Genomic DNA, 17,400 nt, shown 5'->3' on the forward strand with positions numbered 1-17,400 from the left:
CCAAAATGCCCAAAACGACATTCGAGCCAATTTCGAGCCAAGGTTTTCGAGCTACGGCTCATTTTCCTTGTTTGTTGATGCTACTTAAACAAAAATTTTGAATCTCCGTAAATGCCTGTTTAACAAAATTATTAGAAAATAAAATTATGTAACGCATTCAAACTTAATATGATAGATCATACCTCAAATGAATATGGTTCACATACTTACAGTGGGATTTGACAAATTTTTTTTAAAAAAAAAATTTAGAATATGATTACTAAAATTGTTATTTTTTTGATCTTCCGAAACTTGCTTTCTTTACTTTTCTTTTTTTATAAAAATTACAATACTATTACAGAATTATGGAGCCCTTATAAGGTGACGGTTGAATTTTTGAAAGTATTAAGGCCCCGTTTATTTTGGGTTATAGCAAGGGGATTAGGATTACTAGTACCTTGGGATTAGTATATGGGGTGTTTGTTTTGAGAGATAGCCTTGGGACTATTAATACCTTGGGACTAACTAATACCTTGGTATTACTAATACCTTGTTTGTTTTGAGAGATAGGGAGGGTATTACTAATACCTTGGTATTACTAATACCCTTGGGGAGGGGATTCATAGTGAGGAGGTAGAGATGGTATTAGAAAAATAGTGAGGGGATTAGAAATTTTTTTATTTTTTTTATTTTTTATATATTGGAAATTTTTTTTAAAATATAATTTTTAATTTTTTATATTTTTTTATTTGTTTTATTATTTTATATAAAAATAATTTAACAATTCCTCACTACTAATCCACTCACTATCAATCCCCTCACTACTAATCCCCTCACTATCAATCCCCTCACTAACAATCCCCTCATTATTAATCCCCTCACTATCAATCCCCTCCATTCTATCTCTGAAAACAAACGACCCTCACTAACAATCCCCTCACTATTAATCCCCTCACTATCAATCCCCTCCATTCCATCTCTGGAAACAAACGGGGCCTAAGAGTAAAATCATCTAACAACAAATTTGCTTTAAAAAGCTAATTATTTTGATTTAGCCTTTTCCAAACAAACTTTTGACACTCAAAAATAAACTACTTATTTAGGAGATTCGAAGAAAATACTTTCTATAGAAATTTCTATGCAACTCTTGAAGTCTAAAAGGAATAATAGTTGTGAGATGTTATCAACTTTATTATACCAAAATAAACTTCCTTGTGCGTGAATCTTCTTGTAATAGATTCAAATAACCTAGTTGAAAATTACCAAAGAAACACCCTTTTGAGACTTTGACCAACAATGCAATTGGCACAAGATGGGCATTTTCGTAACTTCAACATTAAGTTTTTTTTTTTTTTGCTAGGAACATTAAGTGATTTAAATGTTAAAAACGGATGAAGTATTTAAATTGTATTGGGATATACATTGAGAATACTTGAGCAGTTAGAATTCTACCCAAGATAGATTTCCATTGTAAATCTTATTATTGGATCCTTAATATATAGCTTGCAAATCCAAATCCAACCCAAAATGAAATTTTGTTTTTCAAAAATTCACATAAACCCAAAACTAACAACCTATATATATAACACACTAACCCAACAACAAGAACAGAATTTTGTTTTCAAAAGCAATATTTTGTTTTCAAAGAAGAAGAAGTAGAAGAGATGGCGGATGGGAATAATGAAGAGGCGAAGAAGAAGATAGAAGAATGGTTACCGATAACGTCGTCGAGGAATGCAAAGTGGTGGTACTCTGCTTTTCACAATGTCACTGCCATGGTTGGTGCTGGTGTTCTTAGCCTCCCTTATGCCATGTCTGAGTTTGGATGGTACATTACTTCCTCTATTCTTTTTACCTTTTTTTAAAAAAAATTCAAATTATTGCCCAAATTAAAATATTTTGATTCAGAGTTACAGTTGATGTTTAAGAATGATTCTGTTTGTGGGAGATATATTATAAATCTATGAGAATTATATACAACCCTACTTAGAATCTTTTCTAGGGTTTAAAAAAAAAAACCTACAAAAAAAAAAAAAAAAATTGGCACATTTATTCTAAAATTTTAATTACATAAAAAAGTTTAACAGGATACAACAAATACTAGAAAAATTCCGGGAAAAAAATAATCTATACATATATGAAAATATTCGAATAATAGATTTGCCTTGTTGTTTGTACGTTCACCTAGATATTATTTCAAATTTTTGTCTATGACTATGATTTAAAACAATATTTGAGATGCTTTGTTTTTTTTTGTGTGTGTACTATTTTTTCTTCAATTTTTTTCTTTTTTTTTTTTTTTTTGGGAGGGGTGTTTATTTTAATGTGGTTGTTTTTAAAATTGTTTCATTGATATATAGAGTTGTCAAGTGAGTTTGTACAAGTAATTTATTTGGAATTAGTTTTTTTGAGGAAATATAAACTATATTTATAAACAAACTAATCAAAGAGTTAAAACATAGGAGTTAACAAACAAAATTAGAAGAGCATAGGATAAAAAATAAAATGAAATAAGCACACTGATGACACCAGCTACCTAAAACTAAAAAATTAATATATGTTCTTAAATTTTCAAACTGTTTTTGCTTTTGATCTGCACAGGGGTCCTGGAGTCACAGTACTAGTCCTGTCATGGGTCATCACTCTCTACACACTCTGGCAAATGGTTCAAATGCACGAAATGGTTCCTGGAAAGCGGTTCGACCGGTACCATGAGCTCGGCCAACACGCCTTCGGTGAAAAGCTCGGGCTCTACATTGTTGTCCCTCAGCAACTTATTGTCGAAATCAGCACTTGCATCGTTTACATGGTCACCGGAGGAAAATCACTCAAGAAAGTCCACGAATCACTTTGTATTGATTGCAAATCGATCAAGACTACCTATTGGATCATGGTTTTTGCATCGGTTCACTTCTTTCTCTCTCATCTGCCGAATTTCAACTCCATCTCCAGCATCTCCCTGATCGCTGCCATCATGTCCTTGACGTAAGTGCTCGTTGTTTTCTTCATCTGTTTGAACCTACTGGCCGAAAAATGCACAAAATGCAGTGCTTACTCATTCTGTATACTTTTCTATAAGAACAAGCAATTTGAGCTCAACCCATAAAATTTTTAAGGCTTATACGATCTAAACACAAGATTAGACTAGTTTGAGTTGGGTTGGGCTAAATGCCTTGGACCCAAAAGATAGGTCTAGACATGTCTTAAGCTCTATTTGCCCGACTTGCACCCCTATTTAAGCTCTATATACTGCTTAAATTCCGCGGCATCAAACCGCTAAGTCAATTATTTTTCTTTCATGTGCAGTTACTCCACCATTGCTTGGGTGGCATCCCTCAAGAAGGGAATCCACCACCAAGTGGACTACAGTCCGAGAGGGAAAACCACCACAGGCAACGTCTTCAACTTCTTCAGCGCTCTCGGAGACGTAGCATTTGCTTACGCCGGACACAACGTAGTGTTGGAAATTCAGGCAACGATCCCTTCGACTCCTGAGAAACCTTCCAAAGGACCCATGTGGAAAGGAGTGTTGGTTGCTTATGCTGTCGTTGCCCTTTGCTATTTCCCAGTAGCTCTTGTTGGGTTCTACGTGTTTGGTAACAGTATTGATGATAACATTCTCATTTCATTAGATAAACCCAACTGGCTTATTGCTGCTGCAAACCTGTTTGTTGTCATCCATGTCATTGGAGGCTACCAGGTTCATCTATTTTTTGAAATTCTAGCTCAAATTTTTTATTTTTTATTTTTTATTTTTCTATTTTATTGATCAATTGTTTTTCCCAATTTGTTGAAAAAAACAAAGTGCAGATATATGCAATGCCGGTATTTGACATGATGGAAACTTATCTGGTGAAGAAGAGGAAGTTCTCGCCTTCTTCTATGCTTCGCTTCACTGTTCGCACATTATACGTTGGTAAGTGGTTCTCACCTATCTCTTAAAAGTTTTTACCTTTTGTCATACGAGATATAAATATGATACGACATGAATGGTGTCTTGTCATTCTTTATGAATTAAGAAAATTATGGATACATTTAGAAAGCATCGAATACATATTTATGAGTATTTCAACAGTATCGGTATCCGATAAGAGATTCTGATTCAAGTCCTATACTGAAACTGTCCTTTGTTTTTAACATCACTCTGTAAAATCAATCCGTGGCTATGTTTTTTTTTTTTTTTCCACGATATTTATATTTCTACCTTGATTGGTTGCAGGGGTGACAATGTTCATCGGACTCTCTATCCCTTTCTTTGGTGGCCTAGTTGGATTTTTTGGTGGATTTGCTTTGGCCCCAACCTCATATTATGTATGTGAAAATTTTATCTCCCAGCTTTCACACTACTTGGAATTTGGCTATTCACAACAATTTATATGCATTGGAAACAAATAACTAAGATTTTTATTTTCACTTTCCTCAGCTCCCCTGCATCATTTGGCTTAAACTCTACAAGCCTAGAAAGTTCAGCTTCTCGTGGTGGTCAAATTGGGTATGCTAAGTCAGCATTTTGACATTGCATCAAATTGTTCGATTTTGTTTCTTTGACTTATTATGTTTTGATTCATGTATTTCAGATCTGCATAATCATTGGTATTCTTTTGACGGTCTTATCACCCATTGGGGCGCTAAGGAACATCATCCTCCAAGCCAAGAGCTACCATTTCTACTCGTAAATCCAATATCTTGACAGCAATCGGCGTGGTTTCAAGTTCAAAATCAGAAGGTGAAGATGAAGATGATGACGACGACGACGACGAAAGATGTTGATTGTGGCCTTGGATGAACTGGTTTGACAGGGGTTTATATTATTGTTGTTTTTTAAGGAGTTGATGTATATAGTTTATCCGCAAAAACGGCATCTGACAATGGAGACAAAGGACAAAATGGTTTTATTTTAAGAATTTTATTATTTTATGGGAAAATTTGTGAGCACAAATTTTGGATACATAGGTTTATGCCATTTTTTTAGAATCAAGGAATTTTAGAAAAAGTCTTGAAATGTCTCAAATTATTTCGAAAACCTCCAAAAATGATTGTGGCTATTTGTTTGTTGACATGAGCTTGGGTCAAATGTATAAGCAACCGACCCAACTTTTAGACAGAGTTGTCACCAGATTGAACGATCTGATCCACTTGGACAACAATCTTTTTGAGACAGATTCACCCTAGCACAGTAATATACAACAGTGTAGGGCACTAGAAGCACAACTACAAGGGTATTTCAGACATAAAAGGTGTCTTAGCTATGAAATCTTTGGAGTGAGGACCCTATATTCACATATATTGAGAGACCTTTGGCTGAAGCTCCTTAATTAAATTAATTAGACGTACCCTATCTTAGAACCTACCAACAATTCCCTGCACTGAAAATTCCACATAATATGACAAATTTAGGTAAAAATAATGTTTCGACTAATTTAAACAATCCGATGAGTGTAGCTCGTCTGAGAGAGAGTATTAGCAAGAGATCTAACGAGCCCAAATTCGCTATATCATCGATGATCAAGTCAATATTATCAACATGGTTGCAGCAAGTTTAGATTCGGTCTTTCATTCAAGAAACTATGTTTACAACACTTGTTTGGTCTCGTTAACATGCTCAATAAAATTCTATCAAAAACTTCCTCAGCATTCCTTTATCTTGTTTTTTCTATCACTTTATTAAAGAAAAACTGCTTGCATAAGCTCAATTGTTTTTCGGCATAAACAAGAAGAGCAGTGATTCTATTCATCTGAGCTGGAAAGGTAAGTTTTGCAGTTATTGGGCAGCAAATTTGATGACCTCCTACATCACCATTCCTCCATCAATAGTGAACACCTGCACAGCCACAATTATCATCAAGAAGCTCCCAAGTACATGTTAATAGAAGAGAAAATGGCAAAGCAACCGCTCAAATTTAGCTTTTCATTGAAGAGTAATGAGCTCCTGGAAGGCAGCCGGGTGTTGGGTTAAAATCTTTCAAATAAAAGTATAGAGCTCCGTGTGCGATAATGTTTCAAAGCAAAGCTCATTGCCACAAAAAGGAAGACATGATGAATAGTATTCAAAAACCTGTCCAGTAATGTAACTGGCTGCAGGATTGAGAGCCAAGAATTCCACAAGCCCAGCAACTTCTTCTGGCTGGCCATACCTTCCTGAATTGACAATAGCAAAAAATAATCGAAATTATCCAAACCCTTTTGCATCATGCTCGTTTCAAAAGTCTTATAAGAGTTGACAAAATCACAAATCAGATAAACAAGAAGTGAAAGTGAAACTAATGACCATCATATCATCAATGATATGACTGAAATTTGTTCACTGAAATTACACGTGGAGCATTTGACGAAAGACAATATCAAAAGCAAAGACATGGATTATCAAAGCATGATTTGTATAAATAATTCTGATAAATGGCAGGAACAACATGTCTTAGGTTGATTGCAATGAGATAGACACTTTATTGGTAAGATAAGATAGTGAACAGCACAAATCAAATGCACTAGTAAAAACTAAAGGGAAGTGTTCAAATTCATGCTGAAAATACAAGATACAAACATGATAAAAATTTTAAAAAAAAAGATTCATGTACTTATCAGAAAATGGAATTGAAAAATTAAAATTAAAAAGTGATGTGGATTAAGGTAGACAGAAAAAGATACAATACAAGGCTATATAACAGAGTGAGATAGAATGTGCATCTTTCCATCCTGCTTACCTAAGGGAATGGTTTCCAATATTTTCTTCTCAATGTCTCCCCCAAGCTTAGCAGTCATATCAGAAGCAATGAACCCTGGGGCAACAGCATTAACCTGTTGAATGAAAATACTTCAAAACTAATTTTTATTTACTAGTTCGGCTGCATCTTGGCTTGTGTCTATCTAGTTAAAAGAACAGAATAAAATGATGCTGGAAAACTCACATTAATACTCCTGCTTGAATATTCCTTTGCCACAGTTTTTGTCAGGCCAATTACCCCGGCTTTTGCAGCACTATAATTGGCTTGCCCAACATTACCGACAAGACCAACAACTGATGCTATGTTGATTATCCTCCCCTGCAACATCAGCAGTTGAAATAAATGTGAGATCCAAAAGCAAAAAAGACATCACACAGAGCCAGAATTGAAATTTTTTTGTCTTCTCATAAATCTAAAATTTCTTTGTCAACAGTACTTTATATCTTATTTTGGTTTTTTCTCAATTTCAGGTGCAAGTCATTAGCTTAGCAGCAGAGCTTGATAACACACTGCAATGTTTATCCGGTGCTGACAAACTTAGCAACTTGTAACACATTAGGAAAGAAGAGGATATTTGCTGTGTACATGTGTTATGTCAACAGTGATTACTTTCAAGTTGAAAAGCGTCAAAACTACACTAAAACTAAAAGCCTTTTCACCAATGATCAGCATAAAATCTGGCAAATAAGGTTAATATACATTAAACCGAAGCCAGAGAGAAAGGAATACCTTTTTCTTTTTCATCATAATTTTGGCTGCAGCCTGTGAAGGATACACAACATTAGATCCAACTAGGAGGGAAAATGTCTGGCAATACTCAGAGCTTAAAACCTACATACCTGTGTGCATAGGTATACACCAGTGAGATTCAGATCAATAACCTCCTGCCACTGAGGTGTCTTCATTCTCATCAATAAACCATCTCTAGTAATACCTGAAACCATTGTGGGTCAGTTAGTGGACTAATCTGAAACTGATATATGATGAAAGCAGAGAAGAACTTTCAAGAACCTGCATTGTTTATCAATACATCAACAGTTCCCCATGCGTCAACCACCTGTAGATGTGGCAATTATAAAGCATACAAAATATTAGCAACATATTTAAAACTAAAACAATTGCTAAAGGTTGTTTCACTCACAGTTTTGATCATTGATTCCACATCTGATTCTTTAGAAACATCGCCGCCAAACGTAAGAGACTGACCACCACATGTCTCAATCTGCAAGAAATAATAGCACAGACTATCATCAATCATTTTCCATTCCAAAGTACGGCCAAGCAACAACATCACTGTCTAAAGAATATGAGAGATGATACTGACAGATACAAAAGCAAGTACAATAGCCCAAGGATGTGATTCAAGGGCATGGTTCAACAGAAGAATCTCTTATCTATGTTGTTTGATTGTTGTAGCGATTAACAATCATGATTTGAAATAAATATAACTTACGACAGGGCAAAGTATCGTCCATACCATGTGTATCAAGAAGAACAGAAAATAAATATATATATATATATATATCAATAAAATACATGAACCACCAGAAATAAGAGTAATTGGTCCTGTAGTTGAATAAAATATCATTGCAGTTTACTATGTAACAGTTCCTGTTGAGACATAATAAATCAATTTGAGTTCGCAAATACGATGCTGTATATAGGGCAAGTGGTCGACTGGCTGGTTTCCAAGCGGCAGAGGCAAGAAAAACTCATTACGGAATAGCATCCATTATTGACTAATTTATACCAAGAAACCAACCTGCAAGTGCTGAATTGTTAATTAAATTAGATATAACACAAAAAATATGCATCAGGCTTATAACAGATTTACCATGAACCTAAGCAGAATTTCTAATAGAGATGATGTATGAAAATTCTAGACATTCATCTAGGAGAACATAAATGATAAACATCACCAAGAGATAAACAGCACTAACACCCATATCCTGAAGTAGAAAATTGAGAAACATTTATAAAAAAAATTATTGCTCATATCACCCCTCAAAAAGAGTTCCACTAAATATTTTCATATATTTTATATGGATAACTGACTAACCTCTTTACAAACTTCTTCTGCCTCATTGGATGACCTAGCATAATTAACCAGGACCTGTCATAGAAACCATAATCAATATTTGGGAGGAAGGGATGGTGAATGAAAAAGCACTCTACTACTCATGACATCACTTATCAGTTATTACTCTAAGATAATCAAAAGCAAGTAATTGCAGCATGTAGACTCCATTCCACAGAGTCATGTAGACTCCATTCAGAAAGCTAGAAGTACTGAAATCACAAAATTATTGTGGTCAGTTGTCATGGGTAATAAAGTTTGCAGTCCTTGAAATGCAAATGAGTTGGCATTAAAAAATGTGACGGCTGAAATTATAAAATTGCATCAGGTTGAGATCCCTTCAGATTCAAATGGATTGTAATAACTGAGAATGCAAACAACTAAACAACCATTGGACCGCCAAAAACCCACAAAGAAGAATGTTTGACAGGTGAAGGTTCTAGGATTTATAGCTTAATTTGCCGAGAATCACTGCATTATTTGCCACTCTTCTTTTAAGAATCACACATTATTAATCTTAAACTTTATATTCTGCTTTTGGAGATTAGCCTTCTTTCTTATTAGTGTGAAGAGTGGTGCACAACAATACCCCCAAGATACCAGGTTCTAGGAGGTGACACCTTAAATACTTAATACAGAGGGATCCACTGACCTTACAACCTGCTTTCCCCATAGCCAGTGCAATTGCTCTGCCAATACCTCTAGAGGCTCCAGTAACCACAACAACAGGAGCTGCCACACTTTGAGTAGCTTCAATACTTGCTTGTTCAACAGTGGCAACCTGTGCTTTTACACCTGCTTGTATGATTAAACCCATTACAATCAATGAGATCCACATTTTAGGACATCAGATAGTATTTATGGGGTACGTGTCACCATAAATGAGAGGAAAGAAAAGTCCATTATTTTAGCAAAAGAAAATGTTTAATTGAGGTACAAAACCATGTAAGAAAAATTTCTCCGCATATATTTCATCACAACTCACAAGTCAATGCAATGATAAGATTTCCTTATATAGTTGTTCTTACATGAAACTCAAATTAAGTCCAATGTCTTCTTATAACATATAAATAAATGTATTTGTTTTACAATTTCTTTCGTTTAATTCTAAATTCCTCACAACTTTACTCCAGTGAGTTTCTGTGCATGTGTGTAAAACATTAATGGCAACAATATTTTTGATCAAATGAAACTCCAGTTTCTACATTGACAAATAACTTCCAAATCTGCTTCTATATTTACTAAACTATCTCAAAATTTAATAGAGTTACAAGAAATACTATTGTCCATGTGCATTTGAAATCATACAATTCAATCTTGGTTTTCTTCAAATAGCTCACATTATTTTCTCATTACTATCTCCTAAATTTTGAATTGAATTCAAAAGTCGTGTTTTTGTCAGAGAAACCGCACATCCACCACGTAAACTCACCAAGTTTCAAACTTCATGAACAAAATTCTCGAATAAAAAACCAACATTTCGAATGAATAATAATTCAAAATCGTATCCTCAAAATTCATTTTTCAAATTTCTCAAACAATTTCTTGAGATATTCAATCAGACTCCCAAAAAAAAAAAAATACCAAATTGATCCAAATGCGTAATAATTCCAACACAAAATCGGACCTTTTACTTTAATACCACCAAATTATATTAAACCTAAGAAATTAGGAGTGCCTATGCAATTAACTGATTCAATTCATTCAGTGATATCATTAAACAGAGCATAGAGTGATGATTACCAGACGAAGCAAAGGAGCTTCGCGATCCGCAATGCGTGTTAAGGCTATGTCGGAGCTGAATAGATCCGACTCGGCTTGAAATCGGACAGCAATGTTGGAAATTAGCGAGTTTCAAATTGCCAGAATGAGCAAAAATTCCGGTGGATTTGAAGGCGACGAAGGCCGATCCGGCGGCGGAATAAGAAGCCATAGAAACTCCGGCTATTGAAGAGAGAGAGAGAGAGAAATGAAGAAGAGGGCTAGAGAGAGAATTGATATATATACATATATATATATATCTATGAACCAGAGGAAGAGAGGAATGTGATCATTGATTTGCTTTGGAAGCTCCGAAGAGTGTGATGAGAATGGCGATGCATACAAACAAAGAAAAGAGCTTCCACTGTGTGGACTTTTAAGGAAAATGCGTGAGAGGTGGAATGGTCTGAATAGTATGAAAAATATTTTGTTTTTTTGGTAAGAGAGTAAAAGAAATGAGTAATGATTCATCCTCCTTTTCTCCCATCCCTTTGACCCCTTCTCTCTTTTATTGGTTATTTTTTTTTTTTTTTTTTTTTCCTGCTCCACCAATCACCTCCTGCCACGTGACAAAAGGGGGTGAGGGGTGACCCCAAAAGGGTCCCAAGCATTAATCTTAAAACGATATCATTTTGATATTTCGGGCCATTGATATTTCGGGTTTGTTATTTGGGGTTTGATTTTGGTTTATTTACCATGCAGCCACTGAGTTCAGTTCGCAAACATCGTAGATATATTGGGGGTTGTCTTGAGTGAATGGCACAATGGTGATAATGGGGTGGTTAGAAAAATGCTTGGGAGTACTAATTAGTGCTCCCACTAATTAGGTGGCAGTGAATCCCGCCATTAATAATGTGATGTTTTGGTCTTGAAATTGTTTTTTTTTTTTTTTTTTTACTTTTTTAATGCATTAGTGCTATTAGTGGTGATATTTTTAGTGGGATGAATCATTGTTGGGGGTGGTTATTGGGTACTTTTCTGGGACTTTGGAAATAAATGGGAGGACAGTAGGTTGGTCCGTCCAGCTAAACCCCACCCAATTTTCAGTCGATTGATACTAAAAATTGTGTCATTTATTTAAATGAGTTAGTATTTGTTACTTTTTGTCATAATTCCCACTCTAAGTTATGTGATAAAAGTAAGTTATGTGATAAAAGTAATTGAGTGAAACAACGATACCAGGTTACGTTGGTGGGCTGATATAACAAATCAACCACAACCCATCACGGAAGTGAATTCTACCCCACTATATGTATATGTCATTTATGGGATGAGTATGATAATTGGGAAGAAATTTAAATATAAAAAAAAAAATGCATAAAATTAAATAAAATATAAATATATTTTATTCACATTTCAATTATCTTTTATCATTTTCCTTTTCAAATCTCTTCTCAAATCCTCTAAGCAAACACACCATTAGATGATAGGGTTCACTTTCCTATGTGGTGTTTTATTAATAGATAATGTCAACTAAAGAGGAAAAAACTATTATCTGAATTTTGCATTTTTGTTAGGCATATCTGATATAAGTACACTTATTTAAGTCACATCACCGCTGTACTTTTTTGCATATCTTTTTATAAAAAATCAAAAAATATACTTATTTAAATCATTTCAAATACTTTGAAACAAAGTTACATAAGAATCTCCAACCTAAATTTAAACAAGCATGGTGTTTTTAACATTGTGCAACAACTTTAGAATGAAGGGCAATGGTTTCAGATCTTCAAAGATGAAGATGCTAAGTGCTTCTCTGCGTTGGTTTTTTAGAGTTGTTCTTGGGTCGCACCTTCAAGAAAGCTTTCTCCAAATCCTGCATAAAATAAAAAAATACAAATAAAAAAGTTTCTAAGAAACCAAACACAGCAAAAATTTTGGATCCATGTCATGTTCTGAAAAGAAAGCATTATAACGCATGCCACATTTTCCCTTGAGCATACAATTTGAACCAATTAATCAGGTTACAAAATCTTCACAAGAGATCTACATACAAGTAAACTTCATACCTGCGTGTGTTCTTTACTTGATGTCTCAGTTGTCCAAAGCCTCTCTAGATTGTAATAAGCTCTGGCTTTCTCATCAAGAGCATGAATTATAATTGTACCTAGAGAAAAGATAGTCACCAAAACCAATTTGATCAATAAGCAATTAAAGGACAATGGCCCTATTTGGTAGAGCCGTGGGAAATTGATTATAAATTATAACTTAACAGATTATAATTTATAACTGTGAACATAAGCTGTTAACCTGTTTGGTACAGCTGTAAGATAATGGATTTAAATAGTGATCAGCTCATATGAGCATTAGCTCGTTAGCAATTATTACTTCTTAGTGGGCTATAAAGCAAAAAGAATTGATGCATCTAGAATTCAGAGTTCATAATATGTTAAACACAAGTGCAAGCTCTCAAGCATGAATTTTGTTGCATCCAAGACAATTATCAGATATTGGGTATGAAACAATTGTTAGATATCTTTACTATTCATCTCACATTCTCGATGATTTCAGATATTCTTATCCATTATAACATCATGAATTTACAAACTTCAAGCTGCTATTATAATGAAGCATAGAAGTTGCAGTCCATAATCCCACTCTATGTGCTAGTAGGTCATTTGTGATATGGGTATATGACACGCCTGATTACCGTGACTCAGGATCATAACATCCCTCTTATTTTGTAAAAAGTAAATAAATAAATAAAAATGGGTATTATACTACAGCCATGCAGTAGATCAGAGCTCCTATTCAAATGCCCCTCTTCTTGCACATACAAACTAGTTTGACTATGTAATGTGGAAAGGCTTCAATTCAATTAAGTTGCTCAATTCTTTAATTCAACCTCCCAGCCTTAGGAAGATTAAATTTAAAACCTACAAAAATTCCAAGAATAACCAAATCAATTGGGTCCAATGTTTTTAAAGGCTCAAGGAGCACTAAGGCGCTGAAGGTCTCTCGGCTCTCGGGCCTAGGCGCAAGGCGAGACGCAGGCTTTATTAAAGTAAGGCGCGCACAGTCTTAGTAAAAAATAAAAAAATAAACATAGGCTAATCATTCATAATACTAAGACAATTTTTTTAAAAATAAACAGTATTCAAGATTCAAGACAAATTATAGAATAATTTTCAAAGCCGTGAAAGTGCATATTACATAGCATTTCAATTTTCAAAGATAAAATAATCCACATTCAATAAAATAAAAATAAAGATAAAAAACATAAACACTAACATTCAAAACATAAATATCCAATAAATACTAATAAATGTCTTAACACTTCAAAACATCAATATCATAAGAAAGTGTAGGTTAGGTCAGTCAGTCAATCATCATCCTCAATGGCAAGCAAACTATCATCTTCTTCTCCATCAGTTAATTTAATTAATTATTTGTATTTTTTTTTTCAGTGTATTTTTTTTTAGTTAATCAATCAGTAATATAAGTCTTATTTTGTACTTGTACTTTTCTAACAGAGACTCAAAGGCATAATTGGAAAGAAAAAAAAAAAACAAAGCAAGTCGACAGAGACAAACAAAGCAGCCCAAATGAGAGAGCAAAGAAGAAGAAGACGAAGGGGAGAGAGAGAGAATCAAAGTCGAAGAAGCCCACAAACAAAAAAAAAACAGAGAGAGGCAACCGAAGCAGCGAAGAAGAAGAGGGGGGGAGGGAACAGAGCAAGTTGAGAGACAAAGCAGCCCAAAAGAGAGAGCGAAAAAGAAGAAGGAGAAGGAGAGAGAGAGAGAGTCGAAGTCAAAGAAGCCCAAAAAACAAATAAAAACAGACCAACGAAGCAACGAAGAAGAGGGGGGAGGGGGATGCAACCAGCGAAGAAGAAGAAGAAATCGAATCACTGACCTGAAATGTCGAAGTCGAAGTCCAGCAGCCTAGTCGAGGTCAAGAGAGGAAGAGGCGACGCGGATTAGGAATTTCATTTGAATCGTATTTGGGTTGTATTGTATTATATATGAGTTGTAATCCTATGTGGTTGGAGCCATTCGAACACACACCACAGCCGTTAGATCAGAATAAGGAATTAAACAATAAAGCCCGCCTAGGCGCGAGCCTTGCGCCTCTCTCGCCCGGTTTAAGTCGCGTCCAAGCCGCGCGACTTCATCAATGCGCCTAGCCTGGGTCCTATTCAGGCACACATCTTGCGCCTCGCTGAGCCTTGCACCTAGGCGCGCTTTTCACAACACTGATTGGGTCCCTACAAAGTATACAGAGCATGATAGGCATATGTAAGAGTGCAGTTAGGTCATCAATCCTTTTGCTAACGCTGATAAGAGCCTGGTGCACAAAGGGCAGGTAAAAGAAGAAGAAATTTCTATTGCTTTGGGACAAAGGACAGTATATTAGCCTATTACAGTCCTAAAAGAAATAGGATTCTCTGCAATAAAGTGTTTTCAGCTTAAACCATCTACATAAACCACCATTGATTGTGTTTTGGGCTTAAACCGCCTATCTAAACCACCATTGCAAGAGTGATATATTGTAGAGAATCCTAGTCGGTCCTGAAATTTCTTCTTTTCTCCATGCAGACATATGAAACCCAACTATACCCTTAAAAAGCTAACCAGTGAATGTCAACAGACCCTAGCCCAAAACCTTCAAGAAGCCAATTCCCTTCCAGCAACCCGTGATAAACATGTCTATTATTTGCCAATGGAAGTTTTCACCTTCAGCTCTGTTTGTTTCTAGGATTTGTCGAGGGCAAAGAAACTGAAAGGGAAAATGAAAGAGAAAAGCTTGATCCTTTGCTCTTGTTTGGTTGTCTTAAAAACTCACCCAGGAAAAATATATATATATATGAATTGGCACTTCCCCAAAAAAAAATTATCCTTTTTTTATAGTTACCCTTCACGCAGATTTATTTTCCTCAAAAAATTCTAGATCCAAACTTAGCATTAAAGTGGCTAGGGTGGGAAATAGGGAATACAACCAAATCATGCTCATGCCCAATAAAATGAATAACTAGCTAAGGCATGTTGCATGTTTTAAAAATTCCCATGTGAATATGTATAAGTACTGCATAAAGACACACTTCAAAACAACCGAGAGAAGAAAAACCCTGAAGCAAGGCATCAACATACCAGAATCAACAACAATCCACTTCCCTTCCTTTTCTCCTTCCACGCTGGGGAGTAACATTCTCTGAGCACCCCTTTGCTTTTGCTTAACCTGTTCGTCCACGCCAGAAAAGAATAACTCAATTTAAAACTCTTTGTTATTGTGTTTTCTCACTGTCATGTTTGGATGGGTAAGAAAGCAAAGCATGTAAGAGAGATACGGGTGAGATTTCTTTTTTCTTTCTTTATTTTAATAAAAAATCTTAGTATTATGACAATCATATAACCAAGCAGTTTCTTTCTCACCAAATCTCAGCTCTATATTTGTCGAAATAAAATTGACAAAATAAAAGAGTTATCTTTCTCTCCATTTCTCATTATTTCTCACCAATTTATAAACCAAACATTTGAGAGTTCTCTGTCTCTTTATTTCTATCATTTCTCACCAAATCCCCAATCCAAACAGAATGAGAAAACTAATCAACAATCGGTACCAATTCTAGGGTTTCAGTTTTTCAATCATCAACAAATACATCGAACAAATACCGAAACAATGCATTGCAACTGTCACAAATTACAAAACATTGTGTTACGAACTTGCCTTGTAAATTAGGGCTTGAGCGATGTTGCGAACGTGCCAAGCAGATCGACCGGTGACGAAGACCATGAAATCAGTCCAATCGCAGTGGTTTCGAACGGGAACGACCTTGACGTTGTCTGCTTTGACATCGGTGAGAACTTTCTGGACTTCCTCCAAGTTCAGTAAGCCCTTTTTGGTGTCGCTCTCAGCGACGAGGGAGGAGCACAAAGTGCGATTGAAGTTGTTAAACCCTAACTTCCATTGATGAGTAACAGAATAGATAGAATACGATGAAGAGGAGAGAAGAAGAGCACGAGATCGTAGAGCCGCCCACATCAGATCACACCCACAATAGTGTGGCTCGCTCGCCCAGTTGCTGTCTAAGCATCAAAATTTTGTTGCTGTCGTGGCTAAGGGGATGTTTGGAAATTTGCTAGTGGAGTAATGTTAGAGGCTTTTCTCAATATAAGCCATTTTTCCATTGTATTTTCAAAACTAGGTCAACTTCTGACGGAATTCCAAAACTAAGTTAAAGCGTCATTACTATTCGCGCTTTTACTGTTAGGATCGCAAAAGTAAATGAACAGGAAAATCGCTATTACAAATAGCGACTTTGATTAAGAAGTCGCTGTTACAAATAGCGCTTCTAGCATTAGTTTTTGTCCGGATAAAAACGCTTTTCTTAACAGCGTTTTTTACAAAATTTTCCCAAAAAACGCTATTTCTAATAGCGATTTTAACAAAAAAAATTTCCCAGAAAAAACGCTATCTCTAATAGCGATTTCAGTTCAAATTTTGTTGCCAAAAAAACGCTATTGCTAATAGCGATTTCAGTTAAATGAAAACGCTTTTTCGATCAGCGTTTTTAAAGTCCTCATATATACGAACGAACCCCCCCTCATTTGCATACGTTTTTCAGATTTTCAGACTTAGGTTTTTCGCTCTCGCTCTCTGCTCTCTGCCTCGCTCGCTCTCTGCTCTCGCTCCTCCATCTCAGCTCGCTCTCGCTCTCTGTCTCTGCTCTCTCTCTCTCTCTCCGTGGTATGACATTAACCCTAATTTTATGTATTTAGTTTTTGTGTTTGTAAATGTGTTGTATTTTTCTGTCAATGTTAGGGTTTTACATGTGAATTATTAAATGTGTTAGGGTTTTTATCATTGTGGTTATGAAATTAGGGTTTGGAATTTTTTGGCATACGGGTTAGGATTTTTCTG

At 35.4% G+C, this 17,400-nt stretch overlaps 3 protein-coding genes across 3 annotated transcripts; 1 reads left to right on the forward strand and 2 right to left on the reverse strand.

Moving 5' to 3' along the window:
- Positions 1 to 1,320: 1,320 nt before the first annotated feature.
- LOC114311437 (lysine histidine transporter 1) lies at positions 1,321 to 4,918 on the forward strand. Its single transcript, XM_082867889.1, has 7 exons — positions 1,321 to 1,807; positions 2,581 to 2,964; positions 3,286 to 3,679; positions 3,790 to 3,895; positions 4,199 to 4,290; positions 4,403 to 4,471; positions 4,557 to 4,918. Exons 1-7 carry the CDS (start codon positions 1,644 to 1,646, stop codon positions 4,653 to 4,655), a joined length of 1,308 nt encoding a protein of 435 aa, XP_082724015.1. The 5' UTR covers positions 1,321 to 1,643; the 3' UTR covers positions 4,656 to 4,918.
- A 589-nt stretch (positions 4,919 to 5,507) lies between these two features.
- On the reverse strand, positions 5,508 to 11,020 carry LOC114311440 (3-oxoacyl-[acyl-carrier-protein] reductase 4). Its single transcript, XM_028257576.2, has 11 exons — positions 10,522 to 11,020; positions 9,431 to 9,573; positions 8,761 to 8,814; positions 7,843 to 7,923; positions 7,713 to 7,758; positions 7,541 to 7,635; positions 7,431 to 7,463; positions 6,885 to 7,019; positions 6,681 to 6,774; positions 6,035 to 6,117; positions 5,508 to 5,800 (listed from the first exon to the last, which is right to left on the reverse strand). The coding sequence occupies exons 1-11, from the start codon at positions 10,709 to 10,711 to the stop codon at positions 5,768 to 5,770; spliced, it is 987 nt and encodes a 328-aa protein (XP_028113377.1). The 5' UTR covers positions 10,712 to 11,020; the 3' UTR covers positions 5,508 to 5,767.
- Positions 11,021 to 12,116: 1,096 nt separating this feature from the next.
- On the reverse strand, positions 12,117 to 16,636 carry LOC114311441 (Lojap-related protein). The gene is made up of 4 exons (XM_028257577.2): positions 16,207 to 16,636; positions 15,630 to 15,717; positions 12,549 to 12,646; positions 12,117 to 12,355 (listed from the first exon to the last, which is right to left on the reverse strand). Exons 1-4 carry the CDS (start codon positions 16,519 to 16,521, stop codon positions 12,284 to 12,286), a joined length of 573 nt encoding a protein of 190 aa, XP_028113378.1. The 5' UTR covers positions 16,522 to 16,636; the 3' UTR covers positions 12,117 to 12,283.
- Positions 16,637 to 17,400: the final 764 nt, after the last annotated feature.

The sequence above is a fragment of the Camellia sinensis genome, chromosome 5 (assembly GCF_055761805.1).
Source record: "Camellia sinensis isolate YWXY chromosome 5, ASM5576180v1, whole genome shotgun sequence".
NCBI classification, from domain to species: Eukaryota; Viridiplantae; Streptophyta; class Magnoliopsida; order Ericales; family Theaceae; genus Camellia; species Camellia sinensis.